At 34.1% G+C, this 17,842-nt stretch overlaps 4 protein-coding genes and 1 non-coding gene across 6 annotated transcripts; 4 read left to right on the top strand and 1 right to left on the bottom strand.

Annotated features, from left to right (window-relative positions):
* The first annotated feature begins 451 nt into the window (after positions 1 to 451).
* Positions 452 to 558, top strand: LOC145038171 (small nucleolar RNA R71). Its single transcript, XR_013679235.1, has one exon. It is a non-coding gene; the product is annotated as a small nucleolar RNA R71 (small nucleolar RNA).
* A 2,652-nt stretch (positions 559 to 3,210) lies between these two features.
* Positions 3,211 to 4,333, top strand: LOC145035715 (zinc finger BED domain-containing protein RICESLEEPER 2-like). The gene is made up of 3 exons (XM_078984222.1): positions 3,211 to 4,020; positions 4,063 to 4,128; positions 4,241 to 4,333. Exons 1-3 carry the CDS (start codon positions 3,211 to 3,213, stop codon positions 4,331 to 4,333), a joined length of 969 nt encoding a protein of 322 aa, XP_078840348.1.
* Positions 4,334 to 7,756: 3,423 nt separating this feature from the next.
* On the top strand, positions 7,757 to 9,467 carry LOC145036944 (small ribosomal subunit protein eS7-like). Of its 2 annotated transcripts, none has more exons than XM_078985473.1 (6): positions 7,757 to 7,839; positions 8,422 to 8,506; positions 8,588 to 8,661; positions 8,749 to 8,872; positions 8,950 to 9,132; positions 9,205 to 9,467. In XM_078985473.1, the coding sequence occupies exons 2-6, from the start codon at positions 8,432 to 8,434 to the stop codon at positions 9,322 to 9,324; spliced, it is 576 nt and encodes a 191-aa protein (XP_078841599.1). In that variant the 5' UTR covers positions 7,757 to 7,839; positions 8,422 to 8,431; the 3' UTR covers positions 9,325 to 9,467. The 2 variants fall into 2 exon arrangements, with proteins under 2 accessions (XP_078841599.1, XP_078841601.1); XM_078985475.1 differs by having other exon boundaries at positions 7,780 to 7,843.
* Positions 9,468 to 10,748: 1,281 nt separating this feature from the next.
* LOC145036942 (alpha/beta-Hydrolases superfamily protein) lies at positions 10,749 to 13,615 on the top strand. The gene is made up of 8 exons (XM_078985471.1): positions 10,749 to 11,140; positions 11,341 to 11,385; positions 11,470 to 11,590; positions 11,694 to 11,742; positions 11,827 to 11,875; positions 12,860 to 12,957; positions 13,048 to 13,180; positions 13,258 to 13,615. The coding sequence occupies exons 1-8, from the start codon at positions 10,796 to 10,798 to the stop codon at positions 13,396 to 13,398; spliced, it is 981 nt and encodes a 326-aa protein (XP_078841597.1). The 5' UTR covers positions 10,749 to 10,795; the 3' UTR covers positions 13,399 to 13,615.
* A 70-nt stretch (positions 13,616 to 13,685) lies between these two features.
* On the bottom strand, positions 13,686 to 15,662 carry ABA4 (abscisic acid (aba)-deficient 4). Its single transcript, XM_078985472.1, has 6 exons — positions 15,497 to 15,662; positions 14,828 to 15,023; positions 14,619 to 14,719; positions 14,255 to 14,383; positions 14,093 to 14,181; positions 13,686 to 13,881 (listed from the first exon to the last, which is right to left on the bottom strand). The coding sequence occupies exons 1-6, from the start codon at positions 15,539 to 15,541 to the stop codon at positions 13,731 to 13,733; spliced, it is 711 nt and encodes a 236-aa protein (XP_078841598.1). The 5' UTR covers positions 15,542 to 15,662; the 3' UTR covers positions 13,686 to 13,730.
* Positions 15,663 to 17,842: the final 2,180 nt, after the last annotated feature.

The raw sequence follows: 17,842 nt of genomic DNA, 5'->3' as shown, positions 1-17,842 counted from the left end.
TTCTTTTTGCTTCTTATACTCTTCATATGGCAGCCACTCCTTCTTGGGTTTCTTCCAATCCTCATCATACTTATCCCCACTAGAGTAGCACACTTGAGCTTTCCTATTTCCAAACTCATCTACATTACAGTCCTTGGTCAAGTGTGGACCACTACATCTCTCGCAACCCACTCTTATGGCATGTATTGACTGGTCCATTTGTGTTATCCTTTGATCCATATTATTTAGCATGGCCATTACAGCTGCTATTTCTTCAGTTTGGGCCCCTCCACTGCCTTTGATTCCATCTTGCCTAGGGTTGTGGTATTCGCGAGAGTGCTTCGCGAATTCTTCAATCAACTCCTTGACCTCCCTTGGATTTTTCTTTGTTAATGGTCCTTGAGAGTTAAGGAGTTGTCTCGTCATAACGTTGACCCCATCATAGAAGATTGAGATCTCTTGTTGCATATTTAGATCATGCTGAGGGAAATTTCTGAGCAAACCCTTGTACCGCCCCCATGCTTCGTATAATGAATCCGCCGTCTGTTGCTCAAAGTTGGCTATTGCCTTCTTGAGTTTGGCTATCTTGGATGGTGGGCAAAACTGGTCCAGGAATTGCTCACGCATTTGAGCCCAAGTGGTGATTGTACCCGGTGGAAGTGATTTTAACCACTCCTTAGCAGCTCCTTTGAAAGTGATGGGAAGCATCCTAAGCAAGACTGTGTTTTTGTTGACATTTGGGACATTGAAGTAATCCGTAATGTCATTGACTTCATCTAGATGCTTAAAAGCATCCTCATGATCTTTCCTAAAAAATGGGATATCCTTCAGTGCAGTCAATATGTGTCCCTTCAACTCGAATGAGGCAGTGGCAGGTATTGCGGGTTGGACTAAACCGGGACCCACATCTTCTCGGATCCACTTCTTGTAAGCTCCCATGGACATCTCTTCAATTGCTGCCATCTCGTTCCTTGGCTTGTTCTCAGGTTCGCTCGTGTGTTCTTCAAATTCTAGCTCGGTATCGCTTTCGGACTCGGTTTGGACGGGCATATGATCCAAATGCTCAAGATTTCTCTTGTGCCTCGCGGATGAACTTGACTATCCTGTCTTCTTTCCCGACTTCCTAGAAAAGGCTGACTTTAATTCTTGTAACGACATCTTTTTCTTGTGAAGTGCAGACTCGGGATCTTCAAGTGGTGGCACCAAGTGTGTGTTTGAGCTTCTGGTCATGAACTCCTGCAACTTGCTAAACTAAAAAAAAACGTAAAACTGAACTAAAATAAGAAACCTAACTACAAACTAAAAATTTAATTTTTTTAACTTCCCACGTCGTGGCCAGTATATGGCCACGGCGTGGACTCTGTGATTAACATAAATTTTTTTGTTTTGCTGAAAAATTAACTTTTTGTGGTTTTTTACTCCACAAGAAGGACCGATTAATTTAATGCAAATAAATAAGCTAAAAACTAAGTCGTTTCCCGGCAACGGTGCCAAAAACTTGATGTGCACAAAAGTACTCACTAATTTTAATATTTATAACCTAACAAACTTAACTAACTATGCACTTATAGGCAGTGTACCTAGTCAGATTACAATATAGCTTGGGTAAGTCGGGTGTCGATCACAGGGAACGGTGTTCTAATTAATTTACTTACTATTAAATTAACCTAATTTATTAACAAAAATAAAAGGGGTTTTATCTGGTTTTACAAGATCAGATGAACTTAAATCAAATTCAATAAATAAAAACACGCTCTTGTTTAGGTTGAATCCACTTCTCCCTTATGGTTAGCTAATGATTACGGATTATTAAGTTGGTTTTTAGTTGTATGAGTAATTTAGTTCTAATTTTACCAATAATTAACTAATTCATGTCAAACCATGTATGTTCACACATAATTAAACACAAAACTAATTATGAATGTAAATATGCTATGTAAGATTTGTAATATAAACGCAATTATAGTCACAATACACGCTCTCTAACACAGCTAAGCTCTATTTATTCTAATTACTAACTAAGATTGGTCAATCCTAGCTCTAACAATTCAATGTTCATTAAATCATTAGGTAAACAAGTTCATGCAGTTTAATGGTCACTAAGATACACAGAACATGCAATCAAGCAATTATAGAAACAAACAATAGCATGCTAGGTTATACAAATCAAACACAAGCAATTTTTACCAACTAAAATTAATCCATAAACATTGAACTATTCATAATTTTAAAGCTTCATCTAGCTAAACAAGAATAGCTAGATTCAGCTGCTCATCATAGCAAGTAAACCAACATAGCTAAAAATAATGAAAGACATGTTCTTATTTAACTAGAATAATAACCTCTATTCTTTTTGGTGTTGAAAGCCTCTTCCAGAACCTTTCTTCTGCTCTGAATCACCTTCTGGAACTCCTTTCTTTCTGCCCAAAAAGTTCTCTTTCGTAATAATCAGGAGCACTTAAATAATCTCCAAAAACCCGCACCACGTCGTGGCCAGCTGTGCCACGTCGTGGGCTTCAAGTAATCCGTACTCTCCAAGGAAATCCTCCGTGTCGCGATGTCTATCTTCTAGAAATCCCATGCCACGTCGTGAATTAAGTATTTATCGTGATTTTATTCTTTTCTTGTCTTCCAAGCCTCCCATGTTCCGCATATTGTCACTTTTGGTCCCTTTCTTCGAAAATCCTTTATATTGACTGAAAATAACAATTTAAAGTCATAAGTATCATTATTCTAAACATATTATCAATTTATTAATAAAAATGTACTTAAATATTGCCTAAAAATAGGTATAAATATGGCAATATCATTGTTGCTATTGCTATACATAATCTTCCCTTTCAATTTGTAGAATATGAAGATATTAGGAAATGTTTTGCTTACTTATATCCATAATTTAAAATTTTTTGCAGAAATACCATACAAAAGAATTATCAACATGTATTCAATTGAGAAATCAAAGCTTTATGATTTGTTGTAACTTGTTCCTGGTAGAATAGCATTAACATCAGATTGTTGGACTTATGTGACAACTGATGGGTATATTTCATTGACTGCTCACTTTGTTGATCATAATTGGTGCTTGCCAAAACGAATTTTAGCTTTTACTTCTATGCCCCCTCCCCATAATGGTGCTTCCTTAGCTGAAAGAGTTCGTGGCTTGTTAAAACAGGGGGAATTGATAAGAAAATAGTTTCCATACCCTTAGATAATGCCTATACAAATGATTCTATGGCTAATGCACTAAAGTTTGATTTGAATTTGATGTCTGATGGTGATTATTTTCATGTTTGTTGTTGTGCTCGCATCCTTAATTTGATTGTACAAGATGGCTTAAAAGAATTAGATGGAGCTATCGTTAAGGTGAGAGATACAATTAAGTATTGCAAAGGTTCTCAAGCTCGAAAAAAATCATTATTGCATTCTGTTCAATATGTTGGCCTTAAGTCCACAAGAGGGCTAATGCAAGATGTTCAAAATCATTGGAACTCTACGTATCACATGTTAGGTAGTGCATTGTATCACAACAAATCAATTCTTCATTTAGCAAAGACTGATGCTAACTATGTGCATCGCCCAAGCTTCGAAGAGTGGAGTAGGATTGAAATTTTTTGCAACTTTTTGCAAGTTTTCCATGATGTGACTTTAGATTTTTCGGGTTCTAAGTATCCAACATCCAATAATTATTTTCCTAATGTTTTAAAGATAAGATTGCTTTTGCAAGAAGAGAAGGAAAATGGTGATACTTTTATAAAGAACATGACTAAAAATGTGCATTTGAAGTTTGACAAGTATTGGTGTCAGTTTACTACTATTATGGGCATTGCCATTGTTTTTGATCCCTGTTACACGTTTCATTTTATTGAATGGGCTTTCAAAAAGATATATGATTCATCTTCTGATGTTGAGTTGGATTTGTTTAAGAAAAAAAATATATTTTCCTTCTTTGATGAGTATGCAACTGTTAGTGCTACAACCAAGACAAATGAAAGCTCATCTCATTCTGGTGTTGCCAATGATAAGTCAGACACATATATGGCGGTAATAATTTGCTCATATCTTATTTTATGATTTTTTTTGTAGTTGCATAACTTCTACATTTTTGTTATGATTTTGATGATTTCTTTAGTTGTGAATTTACTATTGGTGGTAAATCTGAGCTGTAATCTTACCTAGAGGAGCCAAAATTACCTCGCACAGGTGATTTGAATGTGTTGGAGTATTGGAAACATCTTCAAGGACGTATCCCATTGTTTCTCAGATGGATAGAGATATTTTGGCCATCCCAATATCTATTGTTGCTTTTGAGCTTTCGACATCAGGTGTTGTGCGAACCTCCTCCGCAGTCAGCTGAAAAGCTCTCCCACGAGCCCTAGGAGCCTCGACCTTCCCCGACCGACCATCAGTAATACGCAAGGTAGCAGGAGCAGGTAGAGATGGAAAATGGGTCGTATCGTGTCAGGTTCGTGTCGTGGCGAAACTTAAACAAGTTGGAAATACGTGACACAAACAAGACATGTTTATTAAACAAGTTAAAAATTGCAAACCTGGACTCGACACGTATAAAACACGCTAACCCGGCACGACCTGTTTAACCCACAAAACCTGTTTAACCCATGTAACCCGTTTAACATGTTTTACCCGTTTTACCCATTTAAAGAATAAAATTTCCTAAATTTTACATCGGGAAAGTAAACAACCAAATTAGTAGATCAAAACTAAAGTTCATAAGTTAAAGCATTACACATTCAAAGTAATAAATCAATGATTGGATCAAAATTCTTTTAGAATCGTTCGACGTTATTGTTTGAAGTCGAACACATGTGATTGAAATCGAAATCAATTTTGACTGATATTGGTGATTTGTGATTTGTAGTCGAGTCAAACATTTGGGAATTATTTCAATTACTAAGACGAATGTGTTTTGGATTCGAAATCGAAAGCTATTTGGATGTAGAAACATATATTCAACTGTGAATGATTTGGTTAAATTCGAAATTAAAGACTTTGGTATCGAACGCTTTTGATTTGGATATCAATTTGGACTAGAAGAACTTGGAAACGAAAGTCAATGTTTTTGGAGTTGAATGATTGTTTGTGAAAATCGAATGCCAAAAGCTTCAAGAAATCAAATATATTTTGAGTTTGATTCATGTATGTAGGATTCAAATTGAGAGTTGGGTCTCAATTTTATTGTGTTGGTTAATTTGATTATTAAGGAAAAATGGTTGAAATCGAAACAAATTTCGGTTTCGACTTACTTGGAATTAAAAGAAATAGTCGAATTTAAGTTCAATGGTGTTGAATCAGCTCAGGTAGAGAGTTAAAATTCAACTTCGAATTTTGGATTCATTGGAGTCGAACGATTTTGATTGGCGTTGAAATCGATTTCAATGGTGATAGGTGTTGAGTCCAAGTCGAACGCATGTCTTTGAAGTTGTCCGAGTCAAGTATCGACTGGTATGAATTGGGGTCATATTCGTGTCTGGAACGAATTGAGGGAGAATGAATTCGAATAGTACATCAAAAGCTTGGGGAATCAATTTCGATTTGTATGGTGTTGGTTGTTACGTTTGACTCGCATGTAATTTGGAATCGAACGATGAATTTTCGAATCGAGACTTGAAGTGTCGACTTTATGGTGTTGATAATTCGACTTGTATGGTTTTGAGTTGAAGTCATAATCAAGTTTGACTATTGTTGCTATTTATTCACATCTGATATGACAATCGGGGAAGAACTCTTGAACTTTTCAATTCGAGTCCCTGTAATTTCATTGTTTTGGCAAAATATACCCAATTTCGAATTGGGGTAATTTTTTTTTGTGACGAAGTGAAGGTGTTTCAATTCGAATCCCTAAAGTTTCAGAATTTTGACAATTTCTGCCCTTTTTCGACTTGGGGGTAAAATTGTGTAAAGTGGGAAGAATTTTTAGATTCAGTCCATGCAATTGATGCGAATTGATGCTTTATGCCAAATTTTGCATTTGGGGTAAAGTTTCACATTTGAAGCTGATATGTCGCAACGGGTCCATGTAAAATTTGCAAAACTGACAGTTATAACCCAACTTTCGAATTTCTTGCAACTCTCACCTAAAAGTCAAATTTTGAAGATTTTTCTCGACTTTTCGTGATTATTTTTCGTACAAGATTTTCGTGGTCTCATTTTTGTCACATCGAGGTGGAGTTTCGTTAAGTTTATTCCTCGAGCGCTTCTCATCATTTGTGGGGTTTATAATCATTTGTTGCTTATAAAAAGAGGAAGAATGTAGAAATGTGTATTCAAAGCTTCTCGGGTATTCCTTTTCAAAGCGGATTTGAAGACCAATGTTACTTCGACGAGGAGTTGGGTCTTGATCGCTTTAAGCTCATTTGAAAATTAAAGACGGAACATCCAATCCTAACTTTGAGGTGGAAAATGTTAGGGTGCAAAGTTCTTTTTGGATGTGACTTGCCCTTTTGTGATGTGTAATGGATTTAACATTTTCTATAAATAGGAAGTGAGTAGCTACCATTTTACGTCAGATCCATTTAAGAGACTAGACAAATGAGAGAATTATTGTAATACCCACTTTGTAATAGTTTACTAGATCTAATGAGAGCTTAAACATACTTTATTTACTTTTTTATATTCTTCATGTTTATTTGATCTTTTACAACTCCGTACATATCATCATAAATGAGTCACTACAAAATTAATTATTAGCCTAAGGCTATCATTTTTTTTTGAGCTGGTGAAATGAAAGATGAATCGAAACCTATAAGAATTTTTTCAAATTCATAGAATCTTTAATTTCACAATAAATGACAATATGACATCCCAATTCATAAAGATAAGGATAAAACCACCAATAACTAATGGTAGAGTTGTGTCACTAAAATAACAAAATCTACACTACAATAAGACCGAAGATAATAAAAGCAACTAAAACAACATAGATGATAAGATTGAAGATAATGACTTTTAAATTTATTACCTTTTCGTACTTTCTAATAAAAAAACATGATTTAAAACAACTAAACACATTACATTTAATAAAAAACATCTTTTCCTCGGTCGGACCCATAGTTGCTTTTCTTCATCCCATCTATGACCAATTTGATAAACGTTTAAACCGAAGTCCGAAACATTTTGGTCATAGGAGAGCAAGCAAACCTCTATAATCTACATTGTCTTTGTAACATGCAATAATATATATGCCTATCCAAAAAATTCACATATATTTATTTTTGTTAAGAGTTAATTACACGAATGGTCCTTATGGTTTAGGGTAATTTGCATGTTTGGTCCCTAAATTATTTTTTTTAACTCGGAAGGTCCCTACAGTTTGTTTTTGTTGCGCACTTGGTCCCTGTCTTACCTAAAAAATTATTTTACCCTTGATTTTTTAATTTATTTAAATAAACACACCCCAACCCCACTTCCACCTCACCTTACTTTACCTTACTTACTCCACTTTATTTAAATAAATTAAAAAATCAAGGGCAAAATAATCTTTTTAGGTAAGATAGGGACCAAGCGCGCAATAAAACCAAACTGTAGGGACCTTCCGAGTTAAAAAAGTAAGTTAGGGATCAAACGTATAAATTATCCCAAACCATAGGGATCATTTATATAATTTATTCTTTTGTTAAATATATGAATTAAACAGAATGCCAAACTCTTTTGTATTCGATTCATAAATAATCGACCCAACCCACTAGATACTAGTCTACAACGAAATGGGCCTATACCAATTCTTTAAAGCCCAGCCCAAATCAAGCTTGTTGAAATAGCATTATAATAGAGTTAGGGTTTTCATTTCTCTGAGCCGACTCCTAGCATCAGAGGTTACATTCACAGCTGCCGGAGTTTTCCATTGTAGGTGCGTCTTCTCTTATTCGTGGTTTCTTTCCAAAAAGTTAGTAGATTTTGTACTGGTTTTATAATACTGATTGACAGTTGCGTAGAGTTATCGTTTTTTCTGCTATCGTTAGTTCTTCAGCGTTGTATGCTTTGATTTTATTACACTTGAGTAGATTGTAGTTTCGATCTGAATCTGTTCTTAACTCCGTGTTGATAATTTCGACGGAATTACTTCTTTACACAGGAATTTTTGTAGTATAGTTGTGACTGTTTACGTGTTTACGTGTTTAACGATTTTTGTTTTCATCCTCAATGCTGGTGAATCGTTTATGGTGAAATCATATCTTAATTGTTAGCTTATACTCTTCATCGATCCGATACTCAAATTAAACGTCTCAAGTCGTTAATTTAAAGCCTTTTGTAACATCTCTTACCAGAAAATTTCAAGCTATATCACATCAGTTGACCTCATAACACAAATTCCCGAACTTTGTTCTTATAATGATCACATGTTAAAGGATTTTACTCGGAAATATGATTTTACAACTTCACATTATTGTTATCTACTTCGTTTAATTCCTTTTCTCAAATAATCAGATCCATCAAAATGTATACTTCAAGGAAGAAAATTCAGAAGGACAAGGATGTTGAGCCCACTGAATTCGAGGAGTCTGTTGCTCAAGTAATCAATAATTCACTTTTTCTTCTTTTTCATTAACAATCTCTTCAAACTTTTTCTATCTACTAACTTTTGTATACGTAGGCATTGTTTGATTTGGAAAACGCAAACCAAGACCTTAAGAGCGACTTGAAAGACCTCTACATCAACACTGCCACGTAAGCACACCACTCCCCACAATTCCAATACATATTTTTTTTTATCATAATTGATTAATTGTTCTTTATCTTCTCCCCCTTTTGAAGCCAAATTGATGTGTCTACAAATCGCAAGGCTGTAGTGATTCATGTTCCATACAGATTGAGGAAAGGCTTTCGCAAGATTCATCTCAAGCTTGTGAGGGAGCTTGAAAAGAAGTTCAGTGGAAAGGTAAAGTTTTTATTTTTCCATTTTCTTGATTTAATTCAAACTGATAAAATGGGTTTAATAATTTAAATGAATTTCAGGATGTGGTTCTGATTGCAACAAGAAGAATGGTGCCTCCACCTAAGAAGGGTTCAGCTGCTACAAGGCCACGTTCACGTACTTTGACAGCTGTCCATGATGCCATGCTGGAAGACATTGTTTATCCAGCTGAGATTGTTGGGAAGCGTATCAGATACAGAATTGATGGATCCAAAATCATCAAGGTAATTTAATTAATTAATTGTTTTTTGGGTAAATGTTTCAATGATTTTTAAATGTTTTGTTTTTGTGTTTAGATTTATTTGGATCCAAAGGCGAGAAATGACACAGAGTATAAGCTGGAGACATTTGCTGGTGTTTACAGGAAGCTTTGTGGGAAAGATGTTGTGTTTGAGTATCCAATCACAGAGGCTTGAAAAGTATGAATTTGTGTCGTTTCATTTTTGTTGTCTTTTTTAATGTCTGAAGTTTCAACTTAAAAGAATCAGATTATGCTTATTTTCTTTGTAGGAAAATACTGTTTTGATTGAAAATTTTCTATTTAGTTTGTTTGGCTTAAGTTATTGGTTGTTGAACTTGCATTTTGTATGAAGATGAGCCTTTCTTGAATTGCTTTTTCAAAATTTCTTCGTAAACATCGAGTATTTGAACATTCATTTAAATATTTCTAAAAGAGAGTTATCCAAATCCAACACAACATGATTGTGAAACACGGCAATGTATTTTTCGATAGAAGTCTACAACTTTGAATTGTAGCATTAAATCAAATTTCATAGTTACTTTGCTTAAGTTTTGTTTAATTACTAATGACTTCACTCATAGATTGGTTTTTTCTCAATGCAAATAACCTTTTGTTGTCCCTCTTGGTGATGACTTTCAACATTACCCAAATGTTTTTACACAATGCTTTTTCTTTTATTACACCAAGTGTTAAATGTTTTGGTTACAAATGTATCTTTTCCACCATGCAAAAGAGTGATTGGGTTGAAAAAAATGTAAAGAGTAAATTACAAGAATGGTCTCTATGGTTTAGGGTAATTTACGTGTTTGGTTTTTAATTTATTCTTTTAATGCGGAAAATCTCTACTATTTGTTTTTGTTACAGGCTTGATCCTGTTTTTGTTACGCATTTGGTTTCTGTTCTACCTAAATTGACTATTATTTGAATAGGAAAAAATTGGTAGGATAAGTAAGATAATGGGATGAGGATGAGGTTGATGGTGTATTTATTTAAATAAATTAAAAAATCAGGGGCAAAATAGTTTTTTTAGGTAAGAGAGGGATCATGTGCGTAACAAAAACAAACAGTAGAGACCTTCCGAGTTAATAGAATTTCAAATGGAGAAATTCCAAAGTTATTTAGAATATGATAGATTTCAACAACACCATTTTTTTTCTAAGTGTGGAAATTCATCAAACCATTCCACAAAAAATAGTCTTAGCTTCTTACCAAATATCTTGATCGAAAATCATGTTCCATTGGTTGGCAAGGTCTATCATGTTCAATGCCATAATTAATATACTTCTAATAAGTTTTAAATTGGTAAAATTAAATGGTAAGTATTTAATATTAACATAAACCATTAAAATATATAAATGTTAGGGTTTTTGTGTCGTTTCCTTAACCTTCGATACGTATAACTTAATATATGGTATTCGACACATTTTGATCTAACTAATTACTAAAGGAAATTGAAATCAAACATTATAGGTGTTAATTGCCAATTAAGATAGTAATGGGTGTGTATATGTTGTAATGAAATCTTAAAGGGTGTATACCAAAAAAATAGATATTCAAAGGGTTTATTTAGAAAACGCTCAATCTCAAACTCTGAACTCTGAAGTGATAAAAATGTACCCACAAACGCTTTTCTTCAAACCAAAACAATGGCTGCTGCTGCTCATGGTTGTCTTCTCGCAAGCATACCCACTACGAGAATCACCAAAATGCCCCAAGCTATTCTCAGCAAGGAATACAAAATGAAGGCGCCATACAAGTTGAAGCAGGGGCAATCTCGTATTTTCCACAAGCTCCCTTCTGGTCTCAACATGGAGGTTATCTACCAGAAATGTCTGCAAGATGATAAAAGTAAAACACAGAAATCATGGAATCCACCTCCATTAGTGTTCGTCCATGGAAGCTTTCATGCCGCTTGGTGCTGGGCCGAACACTGGTTGCCTTTCTTTTCCCAAAATGGGTTCGATTCTTACGCCCTCAGCCTTTTGGGTCAGGTTCAATTCCCCCTTCCTCCGTTGTTTCATTTTTAGGGTTTCAATTTTAGCTTTCACCATTTCTATGTACGTGAAAGTTGAAATTCGAAGGTCAATACTCAATTGGCTCAAATTATCACAAAAAAGTATAATCGCGTCGAATTAAAGTGCAAAATGTTTCTTTTTATACTCATTCAAATCACAATTTGAAACATTTCCAGGGTGAAAGCGATGCTCCAGAGGGTTCGGTGGCAGGTTCTCTTCAGGTACATTTTATCCATCATCGCCATTGATAATTCATCCGATTTTTTGCAACAAATTCTGTAATTAATTCGTTGCTTCATCAATAGACACACGCAGCCGATATTGCTGATTTCATCCAGAAACAAACAGAATTATCACCACCGGTGTTGATTGGACATTCATTCGGAGGACTCATCGTCCAGTACTACATCGCCAATGAATACTCTGGTTCGTGTTTTTTTAGATCTGTGAAGATGAGGAAATTTGAATCGATTCATGTGAAAATCGAAAATTCATGCAATTTAGGCTCGATTTAATCGTTGATTTGCAGAACTCGCCGGAGCTGTGCTTGTTTGCTCTGTGCCGCCTACCGGAAATAGGTTGCTGTTCATGTTTTACGATTATCTCCTTTTCTTTTCCTGTTGACACGTGTCACAGCTAACAAGTTCTGTTTTCATGGTCAGTGGCTTAGTATGGAGGTATCTCTTTTCAAAACCTGTTGCTGCCTTTAAGGTAGATATGAATATGTAAGGGTAAAATTGTCATTTAATCAAGAGAAATTAAATATCCTTCTACACATCCTTATACCCATGTTAAATGATGAGATGTGTTATATTTAATGAAAGTAATAATATTTTAATTTACTTGTTACCATTTAAAATGGGTAGGAGAGGATGATAAATAGGAAGAAAATGTAAGAGAATATTTAATTTCTCTTTAGTCAAAATCAGATAGTTTATATAAGGTTAAAATTGTCATTTAGTCAAAATCAGATCCTTTATATAAGGGTAAAATTGTCATTTAGTCAAACTCAGATCCTTTATATAAGGGTAAAATTGTCATTTAGTGAAAATCAGATTTTTATGTAAGGTTAAAATTGTCATTTAATCAAAATCAGATCCTTTACTAATTTTGTCATTTATTGTCATTAGGCAAAATCAGATCCTTTATATAAGGGTAAAATTGTCATTTAGTCAAAATCAGTTCCTTTATGTAAGGTTAAAATTGTTATTTAGTCAAAATCAAATCCTTTACTAAATTTGTCATTTGGTCAAAATCAGAACCTTTATATAAGGGTAAAATTGTCATTTAGTCAAAATCAGATCCTTTACTAAATTTGTCATTTGGTCAAAATCAGAACCTTTATATAAGGGTAAAATTGTCATTTAGTCAAAATCAGATCCTTTACTAAATTTGTCATTTGGTCAAAATCAGAACCTTTATATAAGGGTAAAATTGTCATTTAGTCAAAATCAGATCCTTTACTAAGTTTGTCATGTATTGTCATTTGGTCAAAATCAGAACTTTTAAATAAGGGTAAAATTGTCATTTATTCAAAATCAAATTGTTTACGGAGGCTAGAAAAATAAAAATAAATCTTTTTTGTGCAAAAACACTTTAATAGAGAAAATAACAACATATAATAAAAGAAAAATAAACATTCATATATATAGCTTACCAGATTAAGTCGTTATAATATGTTTGGTGTTTATTTAGGTCACAATGAGCTTAGCAGCCAAAGCTTTTCAGACATCTTTACCCCTTTGCAAAGAAACATTTTTCTCTAAAGGAATGGAAGATCATCTTGTTTTGCGGTTTGTTTTAATGATTTATTTTTTATGGATTATTTTGTGTGATACAAAAAAAAAAAAAAAAAAAAAAAATCATTTTGTTGTTAATTTCAGTTATCAAGAATTGATGAGAGAAAGTTCAAGAATGCCATTGTTTGATTTAAGAAAACTTAATGCTTCACTTCCGGTTGCATCATCTGAATTTACTCGACTTCTTGTCATGGGTGCAGCTGATGACTTCATTGTGGTAGTAAATGTTAATGTTTTTATGTGTTTTAGGGAAAAGGGTAAAATGGTCATTTACTATATTTTGATGTTTTCTAGGATGAGAAAGGACTTGAGGAGACCGGGAGTTTTTACTGTGTGGAACCGGTGTGTGTTGAAGGTGTTGCGCATGATATGATGTTGGATTCTTCATGGGAAAAAGGGGCACAATTGATCTTGTCGTGGATAAAAAGCTTATAGCATGATAGTGCAACTAATAGTGTTATCTATGTTTCTATTTTTCAATTTTATGGTGGTGAAATGACTAAAAGGTCCTTATTGGCACAAGGTGAAGTGTAGATTATGTTGGGATAAGGGAGGATTACAAGGCGTTTTATGGAATTAGAGAGATTTATTTAATTCCGTGTAATGTTGAAGAGTTAATTATGTCAATGCTATCATAAACCCCTAAGACAAATCCTACAACATATTCATGATTAACCTTGTGAAGATTTACACCAAAACCATAACCAATTAGATTAAAAGACTTGAGCAAATAAATGCACCACCACTTGATAGGAAAAATAAAAACATCAATGAATCTCACTTTTTGATTCTCTAAATGTACTAATTAAAGCCTTGGTGATAGCATGAACAAGTATCCCAATTGGACAAAACAACAAACAAAGAGAAACCGAATGTCGCGTCTCGATCTCATTCTCCAATCCATCCTGATACACCTGTCTGTTTCCACCAATCAAAACCACAAGTTAGTTTCAATCGGTACAACTGTTGTTTCATATACTGTGTTTGATATGCACCAGACTATTTTTGGCATGCACCAGACTTATACACAATGGTACATAATTTACAAATTTTCATCCATCTATAAAGGTGGGACAATGAATGGCTACTGATATCTTGTCTGTGCAAAAAAACGTAAATACCCTCCTACCTTGCGGCGTAGAGGTCAACGGCTAACAAATGGATCCAAGCCGAGGCTAATGTCATCTCATTAGAAAACATCTTAGCTACACCCGGAAGCTGAAAGTAAACCATGGTAAAGTTAAAAATCGGCTATTATCATTTAGCAAATCACTCGGGCGGAAATTCTTACCTCGGGCAGCCAATATTTGCTTGCGAACATCAACCGAAATGTATCCGGGGTCCACGAAAGATAAAGAAGATACGAGTATAAAACGCCAAGCAATACATATGGTATGCTACTTCTCATACACTTTTTAGTCTGCAAGGTAAAACCTGTCAGTGTCCCACATCAGCTAGACACAGTCCCATATAGGGAATTAGGGAAAGTTTAAAGCTTAGTTCTTTATGTATTATGTCAAAAAGAAATATCTATATATAGTTTATAAGATTAATTCTTGTTTTTATAAAGTCAAATGAAAAAGCATTAAATAGTTATTTGGATACCTTTTTTTTTTCTTTTTTTTTTGTTTGCTTTATAACATTGTAAAATTTACCAATTCGGATTTTGGAGCTGCGACCATAAGAGTGTAGAAGGGAAGAACAGCAGCAGTTCCTAATGTAAAAGCATCACTCGCTAATTGCATACTAGCAAAACCTACATGAACAAAGATCAAATCGAACTATAAAATGATAAGATTAACAAAGTTCTAGATGTTTAATCGATAACTTATCTCATGATAAACAAAGGGTAAGAATGGATTACATGATACTTGCAGTTTTGACTGGTTTTGACGCAGATTGAAGCTTTCGTTTGGTATGATTATAGCTCCTGATCCTCTCATAAAACTCCATTGATTTCTTAGCTTGTTTCCGATATGTATTCCGTAAAATTCGGTGTTGATGGGTTTAAGAGCGAATGTGGATTTGGAGTGTTTGGATGCAGTCGTCAAGAGGTTAATCTACAACAAAGATATAACATTTATGAACCCTAAATTGCCAATCGAGTTCAAAAATGGAAACGGAAAAGCAAACCAATTCAATTGGGGGAAAAGTACAAACAAACAAGTTATATAAGTATATGAACATCATAACATATATACGCAAAGTGATGATTCAATCCGCAAACACACAACACACAAAATAGATGATATAAACAGAGTGAAATGGGCACAAATAACCAAATTGATACGAAGAAAGCAAAATTAATCATACCCAGTTGGTAAATCGGAAAACAAATCATGAATATGCAAAGGTGAAGTATTACGACATTTGCAAATACACAAATTGGAAAAATCAACCAAATTCAGCACCATGAACGTGAAATATCGAACCCAGATCGCAAAATGGCAAATAAATCATGAATGTTGAAGGTGAGGTTGTTTTAGCATATGCAGACACACGTAGATACAGTAAAATGGGAAAGAATCAATACCTTGAGTGCCAATTGATGGTGACAAAGGCAAGAAGAGATAGCCATTATAGATGTAAGAAAGTAAGTGAGATTGAGAGATGAAATGGGTTACGATTCTTCATGAAGTTGTCGTTATATAAAAAAGAATTTAGAAGTGGTAGTACAATCATAGATACAAAAGAGATGAGTAGTCTTGTTTTCCTTTCCTTTCAGAAAAAAGAAATGAAAAGTTTTGTCTGTTGAGTGAATATTCATCTCACCCAATTTAATTTAGTTTTCCTTTTATTTTAATGAAGAGAGGATATAAAATTGGTTTTGTGTATGAATATTTTCAAAAAGAGAAACAAAATTACATCTTAATTTTATTATGTTATGTGTATATCTATATGTTACCAAATATATAACTACTTCAAAACATAAAGATTCAAATTTCAAAGGTGTAATCCAACACTATCCGATATCCATGTCATTTTCCAAACAAAATTTGTTATCGCATGTATTTAGTTTTGTAAATTATGATTTTAGTCCTCAAGGTTTGTTGCATCCTCAATTTCATATGGTAACCTCACTTCAAGCCTCATATTTAGTTTTGTAAATTACGATTTTAGTCCTCAAGGTTTGTTGCATCCTCAATTTCATATGGTGTCACTTAAGGCCTTCAACGGTTGATTTCAATGACAAGAAACTCACTATTAACATAAAATATTGATTTTTACATGAAATTTTTATTATTTTTAATTATTTTATTATATTTATAATTTTGTTGCAATATCAATCAAATGATAATTTTTTCATATTCTCTTGGTAACCATTTTTCTCAAATTAAATCACTAAGTTCACCAAAATTTTGATTTTGACACCGAGTTTCAAAATGCAAGAAACTCATTATATTACCATAAAATTTCGATTTTGATATTGAGTTTATTTATTTATTTATTTATTTATTTTCAATTATATCATTACATTTACAATTTTGTTGCAATATTAACCAATTGACCGATTCAGGAGATGATGCGGTTTAGAAGCTCGGTTTGTACAACAATTAAATGAAGGTCAGTCCAATAATTCAAACTCACTTACAAGTTAGGAAAAAGGGCACAGTCACCCTTCTAGAAGATGTTATTGTAATTTAGAAGCTCGATTTGTACAACAAATAATTAAAGACCCCTACAAGGTCGATTTAGTGGTTCAAACTCACTAAGCATCTCCTTGATAAACCTTGTAGGGGTCTTCATTCACTTGTTGTACAAATTAAGCTTCTCAACCACAATAGCATCTCATTAAAGGGTGAGTACACCCTTTTCACTGACTTTTAAGTGAGTTTGAACCACTAGATTGACCTTTACGCCATTTGTGAATAAATACTCTGACGAGAATTAAACATTAAACATTATAATAAAAGTGTCACCTAAATGGATGAGTAAGTCCTTCTCGCTGACCTTTAAGTGAGTTTGACCCACTTCTTCGACCTAAAAAGATATGTGAAATTGGGTTCGATGCAAACACGATATTTAAAACTCAATCCTACCACATAAGATCGGATGTGGCTTCCACATCACAATATTGTCATGTCATTTTTTTGTTGTGAACATCGAGCTTCTTAACCGCAATAATATCTCTTGAAAGGGTGACTATGCCCTTTTCGCTGAATTGTAAGTGAGTTTGAACCATTATACTGACCTTTATTTATTTTTCGTACAAATCAAGCGTCTAAACCATAATAGCATCTTCTGAATCGGTCTGTTGGTTGAAATAGCAACAAAACTGAAAATATAACCCATAATTGAGAAAAAAAAAACCCGGTGTCAAAATCAAAATTTTGTGATAATATAGTGACTCTCTTGAAATTTGAAACTCGATCTTAGTATCGAATTTTGGTGAACTTAGTGACTTTATTGTAATTCGGGAAAAGTGGTTACCGGGAGAACATGGAGAACCGATCAAGAACGAAAGAGGTAAGTTTATGCACGTGGTTGTGAAAAGTGAGAACAAAAGGTGAAAAATAGTGCTAAGTATGCAATGTGATTGCATAAGAGTATATAGAGTAATAGAAGTCCCTTAACAACCTTTTTGAATAGAGAAATGAAGAAAGATTCGCCATCACATTGAAAATGCAAAGAAAAGGAAAGTAGATAGTTATTTCAGTAAGAGGTTAAAGAAGAAAATAACCTTAGAAATTAGGGATGAGCATCGGAACCGGGTACCCGCTTTTGGAACCGGAACCGCCTCGGAACTGCCGTTTTTGGAACTGTAATCGCCGTAAGTGGTTCCGGTTCTGGTACCTAAAGTTATGGAACCGTCTAAGCGGTTACAGTTCCGGTTCTCATTTTTTCGGAACCGCTACCTGCTGGGTACCCGCCGGAACCG

The sequence above is a fragment of the Lactuca saligna genome, chromosome 3 (genome assembly GCF_052625555.1).
Source record: "Lactuca saligna cultivar CGN05327 chromosome 3, ASM5262555v1, whole genome shotgun sequence".
NCBI lineage: Eukaryota > Viridiplantae > Streptophyta > Magnoliopsida > Asterales > Asteraceae > Lactuca > Lactuca saligna.
The sequence above is the reverse complement of the archived record's forward strand: the minus strand, read 5'-3'. Positions and strand labels throughout refer to the sequence as shown.

Coding starts and splice junctions, on each gene's coding strand:
- LOC145036942 (XM_078985471.1), top strand. CDS start 10,796: ATGGCTGCTGCTGCTCATGGTTGTCTTCTCGCAAGCATACCCACTACG. Junction 11,386..11,469: donor CGGTGGCAGGTTCTCTTCAG/GTACATTTTATC, acceptor CTTCATCAATAG/ACACACGCAGCCGATATTGC. Junction 11,591..11,693: donor CATCGCCAATGAATACTCTG/GTTCGTGTTTTT, acceptor GTTGATTTGCAG/AACTCGCCGGAGCTGTGCTT.
- LOC145035715 (XM_078984222.1), top strand. CDS start 3,211: ATGGCTAATGCACTAAAGTTTGATTTGAATTTGATGTCTGATGGTGAT. Junction 4,021..4,062: donor AGTCAGACACATATATGGCG/GTAATAATTTGC, acceptor TTTTTTTTGTAG/TTGCATAACTTCTACATTTT. Junction 4,129..4,240: donor TTGTGAATTTACTATTGGTG/GTAAATCTGAGC, acceptor ATTGTTTCTCAG/ATGGATAGAGATATTTTGGC.
- LOC145036944 (XM_078985473.1), top strand. CDS start 8,432: ATGTATACTTCAAGGAAGAAAATTCAGAAGGACAAGGATGTTGAGCCC. Junction 8,662..8,748: donor CTCTACATCAACACTGCCAC/GTAAGCACACCA, acceptor CCCCTTTTGAAG/CCAAATTGATGTGTCTACAA. Junction 9,133..9,204: donor ATGGATCCAAAATCATCAAG/GTAATTTAATTA, acceptor TTTTGTGTTTAG/ATTTATTTGGATCCAAAGGC.
- ABA4 (XM_078985472.1), bottom strand. CDS start 15,541: ATGGCTATCTCTTCTTGCCTTTGTCACCATCAATTGGCACTCAAG. Junction 15,024..15,496: donor ACCATCAATTGGCACTCAAG/GTATTGATTCTT, acceptor TCTTTGTTGTAG/ATTAACCTCTTGACGACTGC. Junction 14,720..14,827: donor GTCAAAACTGCAAGTATCAT/GTAATCCATTCT, acceptor TTGTTCATGTAG/GTTTTGCTAGTATGCAATTA.